The sequence below is a fragment of the Notolepis coatsorum genome (assembly GCF_963971535.1).
Source record: "Notolepis coatsorum genome assembly, contig: SCAFFOLD_2954, whole genome shotgun sequence".
In the NCBI taxonomy this organism is placed as follows: Eukaryota; Metazoa; Chordata; class Actinopteri; order Aulopiformes; family Paralepididae; genus Notolepis; species Notolepis coatsorum.
The window spans coordinates 6733-15000 of NW_028173182.1; the positions used below are offsets into that span (position 1 = coordinate 6733).

At 41.9% G+C, this 8268-nt stretch overlaps 1 protein-coding gene across 1 annotated transcript; it reads right to left on the reverse strand.

Annotated features, from left to right (window-relative positions):
- Window positions 1–2253: 2253 nt before the first annotated feature.
- On the reverse strand, window positions 2254–5650 carry LOC311247856 (homeobox protein Hox-B5a-like; the record flags this gene model as incomplete). The annotated part of the gene is made up of 2 exons (XM_084338844.1): window positions 2254–3227; window positions 4939–5650. 2 exons carry the CDS (start codon window positions 5648–5650, stop codon window positions 2980–2982), a joined length of 960 nt encoding a protein of 319 aa, XP_084194970.1. The 3' UTR covers window positions 2254–2979.
- Between the last annotated feature and the right edge of the window lie 2618 nt (window positions 5651–8268).

The following is an 8268-nucleotide window of genomic DNA, read 5'->3' on the forward strand; positions in this document are numbered from 1 at the left end:
CGCTGTCTCCTGTTTCTCTCTCTGCCGCTCGCCCCTCACTTAAACTGACCCCTTTAGAATCCCTGCGAAGCAGTTAAACCGTCACTTGCATTCTAGAATGTGAAATATATAGTACACTGTCAACTCCCCAAAACCATAAAACTAACTTTATGGACCCCACGTGACCGAGTGAGAGCCAGTGAGAGGTATCAGTCGGAGGCCCGGGCTGATTTTACGATCTAACTTGGAGATAAAAAGCCCTCGTCCCGTTTGACATGGAAATGTCATAGCTGGCTTCTTTTTAGTAGAGTTTGGCCCAAAGGGGGGATAGCTTAAAAATATCTTCTTAACACACAAGAAGGGAACCGGCAGACAGCGACGGTCGGGAGATGAAGGTCTTGGCTCCTCTCGAGACCGACTTGTGGCATTTGTATGGGTACAATACCAGTGATAGGATCAGAGATTAAAAAACAAAACACAACGGTCTTGTTTCAGAAGCTAAATCGGTAAGTTAAAAAGTTCAGTTGCTTGTTTACTGTGGGAAAGTAGGGGGAGTAAACTCATTTGGACAGGAGGGGTCTCCGTTTGAACGGAAAGGAGAGATCATTAGAGAAAAGTGAGCAATTTGTATCCCTGTAAATATATGTCAAAGTTAGTCAACAAGATTGAAATCGAGCTGGGCGTTTTTGTATGTTGCATAAGTTTATTAAAAATGTACTACGGTGTGTAAATTAAGTTGTTGATGTTGGAGCTATTTCTGTTGTTGTTTATGATGCTGATGATGATGATGACGATGATTATAATAAGATGGTGCTGCGCTGGTTATTTTGTTGTGACGTTTGTGACATTGTGGGATGCTGTTGAGGATAGGCCTGTGGTCGGATGTTTTGAAGCCTTACGTGGTAGATGTATTGGCATAATGCATAATGGTATAGTCGGGCAGAATAATCGGCAGCTATGGTTGTGAAATTCACCTGTAGCCCCTCTTGGAGCCTGGTTTTGTATTGGCAATATTTTCTTCTTTCTAATAGTTCTTTTGGTAGCCAAAAAATGGTTACATTTACTCAGTGTTCACTACAGCCCAATATCTACCACAGTTCTATGATATATATTGTCCAACTGTTCTACCAAAGCTGTGACATATGGCATTGGCTATAATGTTTAAGTTCATGGCGGGAATCAAAGAATATAAGATTTGCAAAACAATAGCTTATATGTAAACATGTGGGCAACTGGGCATACATGTAAGGGCGACAAAAATATGTTTAGCAAAATTGACGAACCCGACACCATTTAAACCATGGTTTGTTTTAGGTTATGAAGACATTATCTGTGACTCACAATGGTTAAAACCGGGCAAAAGTAACCCTTACTCTCAATGGTATATTTACACGATATCTGGATAATTCCGGCCAGGTTCGATCCTATATTATTTAGTATGGAGACAACACTTAGCCCCAAACTTGAAAACATAAGTTATGCACAAGAATATAAATCATTCAGACGAATTCCAGATATAGGGTATCAGAACACAACATTAAGGTGTGAATACTAACCCAAGTTATTCCAAGCCTATTCGTGGAAGGAGAGTCTGCCAAGGAGGATAGGAAGTTAATATCTTTTGCAGCACTTGATAAGCCACGTTGGAATTGGAGACGGTAACTGAATTACAACACAGTGGTTTCCTAAGGATTTGGTCAGAGTATCTGGAACTTTATTTGTTTATTTTTTTTTTTTACTCCAAGAAAAGCTACAAACAAATACAAAAAGCTTAATTGGCAAAATGCTTACAGGCAAGCCTGACAGGAAGGTAGCCATTTTAACTCTCTCTCTCTCTCTCTCTCACACACACACACACACACACACACACACACACACACACACACACACACACACACACACACACACACACACACACACACACACACACACACACACACACACACACACACACACACACACACACACACACACACACACACACACACACACACACACACACACACACACACACACACACACACACACACACACACACACACACACACACACACACACACACACACACACACACACACACTGCCCAAACTACAAATAGCCTGCACTGGTCACAATAAAAAATGTAAAATATGTACATCCTTTCCGGAACATATACATGATCCAATAATAACAACAATAATAATAATAATAATAATAATAATAATATACAATTACATTTTAATAATAGATCTATACACACAATATGAATGGATACAGAGATCTGGGCAGGGTATTTGCATATACACAAAATGACCCTTCTTGTTCCGACACAAAATGAAAAACGAGTAGATTTGAACGACATGACATATTACATGTTGAGACCGATGATATGGCACATATCACAGCTGAGAACATGAACAGGACCTTGTAGCACATTTAGGGACCCCTAAAAGCAAGGCGGGGGCCCCGAAAACTCCATAGGATATCTACAAAGCTGTAAACTTAAAAACAGTATACACTCGTTATAGGTCGTAAATAAGTTATTACACTGAAGAGCTCACATGCCAACTTCTCGAGAAAGCATTTTTATAACATCGCACGTGACACATAAAAACGATATTTAGGACATTAAACAACGGGGCGGCATAGGTAGCATTTTTCTTTCCCTTTTTACTTTCACCACCTTAACAAGACTTAGAAAATATACGACAACATATTGAACACTAAGTTTGTTTTACAGAAGCAAGTACCACAGTCAACATTTTAAAAGTTTCCCTAAAAACATCAACAATCAACCAACCAACCAACGTGCCAAAGAAATAAAAAAGTGCCGCGCAGCTGTACAGTACTCTGTTGATAATAGCAAATGTTTTTGAAACCAAGATTTTGAATCATGTTGCAATAGACGTATTCTTCTTCCATTGTCTGATAATTTCTCTGTTTTTTCCCTCCATACTTCTGTTTCCTTTCGGTTTTCACTCCAAGGTCGCCCCAAATACTTCGTGACCTCACAGCATATTTTCAGGGCTGGAAGGCGCTTCCGGCGGTGGCCAGGCTCATACTTTTCAGTTTGTTGTCCTTTTTCCATTTCATTCTCCGGTTCTGGAACCAGATTTTAATCTGTCGCTCGGAGAGGCAAAGCGCGTGGGCTATTTCTATCCTCCGTCGCCGCGTGAGGTACCGGTTGAAGTGAAACTCTTTCTCCAGCTCGAGCGTCTGGTAACGGGTGTAAGCCGTCCGTGCCCGTTTACCGTCCGGTCCTGTCATATCTGGAGTGGGTAGCGGGAGGGGGGGGGGGGGCAAAGAAGAGGGTGAGTATAGGGGCAAAGCGTGTCTTGATGCACCAAAGCACGAAGACAAGTATACATTCAAATAGGATCACACACGCTCACATACACACAAATAAAGACCCGATAACCATTGGTTATATGATCTATATATATATATATTTTACCAGAATCGACGTGTGCAATTGCTTAGCTATAAATGCCATCGCATTCTCAGTTGCTTAACAGTGATATTGTTACCGTCCGCTCTTCTGTTCTGCTATTTTAGCCGGTATTCATGTTTCCCTTCACACTCTCCCTCTCCTCCCTTTATTTCTTACTCTCTTTCTTCTTACCGTTTTATTGCCTCGCCCTCTCCCTCACCTCACTAATAAAGTTCCCACACCTAATAAACCTTTACTTTTCAAAGGGGTAACAAAACTTCCAAATTCTCACAGCCCCCCTTTTTTCTCCCCGCTTCCCTCGTTCTCCCCTCTCTCTCTCTCTCTCCCAGCCCGGCTCCGCTTCCCCTGCTCGGTTTGCGGGGTAAAGCTGTTAGCTCGCCCCGCCGCCCTGACAGATTTATGACGCTTTGTGGAATTCGCTGAAATCAAAAAGAGAAGCAAGGAACCATTCGGCGTCAGTGACATCGCCAGGCGGAAACACGGAACGAATTAAGACAGACACACTAAACAAACAGGCTAATAATACACACTATCTAACAATCACCAAGCCCCAACTAAATTAGCTGACCCATAGAGCAAGTATGCCATTTGAAAATAGTGAGTTATAGGAAGTCAGTCTTTGGCACAACCAGAGTATAGTCCTTCAACCTGGTTATTCTGAGCAAGCGAAATAATGATTAAATGGAGAAGGATGCAACATTCATCCAACCAAGAAGACCACAATCAACCAACTTGAATAACAAATTAGGCTATTCTGTTAAAACAATAACAACTTGATATGGCAAAAAAGACACCAACGTCCACCCAACATGGAGCCAATTCCAATATGTCTGACGGTAGAAAAACACATAGAAGTCAACCCATTAACTGCAGGAAGCGATATACATAAAATAACAATATAATGTAAATTATGTATTTATACACCACCCAAACTAACCAAGTAGCCAACTCAACCAACATATTTAGGCTTCTCTGTGATATTAAAGTGGTCATTCTTTGATAGGGAAAGAAAACACGAATAGCTTAATATATAGAGACATATAGGCCTATAAAATGCCAAGGCTAATGTATCGTTTTGTCACCCATTTTCAGCCAAACAATTTGGGTGAATATGTGGCATCAACATAGCTATACTCAGTATTAAGTAGCCTATTGTAATTTAATTGAATGTTGTGTTACATTTTCATCTTATGGCTGCGATACGCATAACTTTGTCTATACAGAGAGACGTTATCTTTAACATTAGCTTGAGTTTTCACACGGGAATACAAACACACACACTATCACCAACCAAAGCAGCCAAATTAACAAACCAATTTGCTCTTTGATTTTATACTGGTAGCCTATGTCATTGCATTATTACAATACGTGGTCTCCACAGACATGGAAGTAGCTAACATGCACTTCTTACACACAAGCACAACTTTAAACACAAACACAAATAGCCTAATAAACCAGTCCCTGCGAGATATACTACTAATCATTGCATAGTCTGTAATAGCCGGTGTTATACAGAAACGTATAAGTACCGTGGCTAATGTGTAGTTTCCTCATCCAGGGGAAGATTTGAGGTGCCTGTGAGTCGTTGCCCGCTGTGCCCGTCGTGTTGGTTGTGGTGGCCGTGCCCGACGAGCCGCCCTCCTGCGTCTGCCCGGGCGGCTGGTGCCCTGACCTGGAAGCGGGGTTGTTGTTGTTGCCGCTGGCCCGGTTGTGCTGCACGTCCTCCGTCTCCTCCGACGTTGCCTCGTCCAGCTCCCCGCCGAAGAGCTGTGTTGTGCCGCTGTTAGTGGAAAGGTTTGGGGAGTTGAGATTAGTGCTTCCTTGTTGTTCAGACCGAGGAGAGGAACTCTTGGCTCCGAGTGAGGAATCTCCACTGCTCGGTGACAGCATGGAATCCGCTGCCGAGGCGAGGGAACAGCTGGTCGGCTGTCTGAAGCTTCTCTCCGGGGTAGGCGATCCATAGCCCCGCGAGTCTCCAACAACCGAGCCGCCGAAGTGTCCTCCGGTGGCGGAGGTCGTATTATCCCCCCCTGCCCGGGCATTCACGGTCAGATCCATGCCATTGTAGCTGTAACCGTAAGAAGAACCCGTCGCACTCGCATGGTGCATGGTGGCGGCGGCCGGGGCGTCCCTGTACGCTCCGCCGTTCATTGCGCCTCCGTTGGCTCCATAATTTAGCAGCTGATAGTCGGGTCCATTTGGGTAGCGCCCCGGGAACGAGTTAACAAAGTAAGAGCTCATTTAGGTTGTTTTAGAGCAGTAGTAGACTTGAGTAAGTAGTAAGGGACCGCTCGCTTGATTTGTTAGATTCGGGTCGTTATAAGCGTTACTTCAACGATTTATGATGTATTAGTGAATTATAGCGTTGCACTGTACTTGGTTTTTAGCTGTGTATGTGCCGCCAGTCCAAATATGGGGGTGGGGTGGTGTGTGTGTGAGTGTGTGTGTGCGTGTGTGTGTGTGTGTTGGGTGGGAGGGGGGTGGTGGAAGGAAGGGGGGGCGTCGGGTCGGGAGGGAGAATATCACATGCTTTTGTTGACCAGTCGTAAATTCTCACCGATGACTTTGGAGAGGTAATTCATGCTCTATAGTTACAAATGATGACGGGATGGGTTGAGCCCGATCTGAGGAGGGAGGTTCGGCTTGCCTCTCTCTCTTTCTCCCTCTCTCTCTCCTCCCCGGCTACAGGGGCTGTAAGGCTGGAGGGGTGAGCTCAGAGCGCCACCTACTGCGGACATAATTTATTGCACAGAGAGAGAGAGAGAGAGAGAGAGAGAGAGAGAGAGAGAGAGAGAGAGAGAGAGAGAGAGAGAGAGAGAGAGAGAGAGAGAGAGAGAGAGAGAGAGAGATAAGTGAGAAAGAGGGAGAGAGAGAGAGTGAGAAGAGAAGTGAGAAAGAGGGAGAGAGAGAGAGTGAGAAGATAAGTGAGAAAGAGGGAGAGAGAGAGAGAGAGGGGGGGGGGGTATAACTGGATCCCGAAAGATTTTTAAGACGGGATTTAAGGTTATTTTGCAGAACGACGATAAAAATGATTTGTCTCCCTCTCTTCCTATCGGCCTCCGCTGTATGGCCGTATCATTTAGGCCTGTTTACTGACCTTTAGCACGAGTGGATATTGGGCCTCGCGGTCATAAATATGTCGTTAATAACAGAATATTAGTACTAGTAGCAGACTCGGTATTATATCAGCTCAATGGAAAATGACTCGGAGCTTTGGGCAACAGGCCTGATATTCCGTGTTAACAGTTGCATTAAATAATAAATAACGACAGTAGGCCTATCTATAGTAACGATATAGTACGATAGTAACGATAGTAACGATAGTATTTATTTAACAAAATATAGGCTATCTAATGGTAAAAATGCACCCCGTTTTTTGTTATTTTTTAATAAAGACTATAACAATTTTGTCAAAAAACTCAAACAGCCCATGCATTGTTGCATCATAAAAAGGCGTAATAGTACGATGATTGCATCATAAGCACCGTGATAATGCATTTTAGCGCCATAATAGTCGTAATAATACACTCCAGTCTAGAGCCATAATTACAACAGCCCCATTGTTGCACCACTCCAAATGGCAGAGAGCAATCACACTTCCCTCGTTTTCATCCACTTTTTCACCCCCCCCCCCCCCCCCCCATTAATTTCAATATATTGATTTTACTTTTCAACTCTTTAGTTCAGACATTTTACTGGGGTACAAAAAAAACATAATCCAAGATAAGTCTCAAGCTAACTAGTGGCATCTTTTATCAACTCTTAATTAATGTAATTCTATATAGGCCTGTAATAATCCTTCTGTGGTTTCTGTTCTCTATCCTGTCCGACAACAGTATAGTGTTTAATTCAGTACCTCCTGGCACGCACACGGGTCTTAGGTTACTGACTATTCTTATAGCTTTTGAGCTCTAATTCGCAGCTACTCGAGGTTAGCGTGTTGCCATTCTGGTAGAAAAGGTTCTTAAAGATAACTTCATGCCACCTCAGGAACATATTAAATATCTCATCTGTCATACAACTATATCACAACATGACCACATACGAAACAGGTGTGGTGACCATACTTTAACTTATTATAAGCATATTATAAAACTATTCAAGTGGATTTGAAGATTCAAAATAGTTTTGTCATTTTCACTTACATCCACTATTGTGACACATTTAGATAACAGATGCTCTTGTCTATGGCAATTTATGACAAGTCAAAAATAAATATAGAGAGCAAAGGGCAAAATTGCCCTAATGAAACAAACAGTACACCCAAATGTTCATAGGTATCATTACAGGGACAAAAAATGCCCCCAAACTATTCCCAGATGATTACTCTTGTATGCTATTTTAATTGAGTTGAACTATATCTTGCGGATTAGATATATTTTTCATCATTCAACAATATCCCAACAACAACATTATCACATATGAAACAAAGGTGTGGCAACCATACGTGAACTAAGGGAACATATTATACTATTATTCATGGATTTGAAGCAATGAAAATGATTATTTCTTAATAAAAACAAACTGCTCCGCACAATTTCACTAAATTCCCCTGGAAAATAAATGGATCAATATTTATTATAAATTCCCTCCTAGATAAACTTCTAGTATCATAAACATAGCACATAGCCAGAAATACAGAGCAAGTGAACAGTTTCCAGTCAACAGCTGAGAATAAAACGCTTTATATATAATAAGAAGCTTATAATAACGATATATACAGAGAACAAGGTGTTTATCATAAAGGTATCTTGAAAGAATAAGAAGCTGATCATAAAGGTAGTCTTACAGAGAATAAGAAGCATATCACAAATATGTGATAAGCTTCTTATTCTCTGTATCTAGAATAAGAAGCTTAT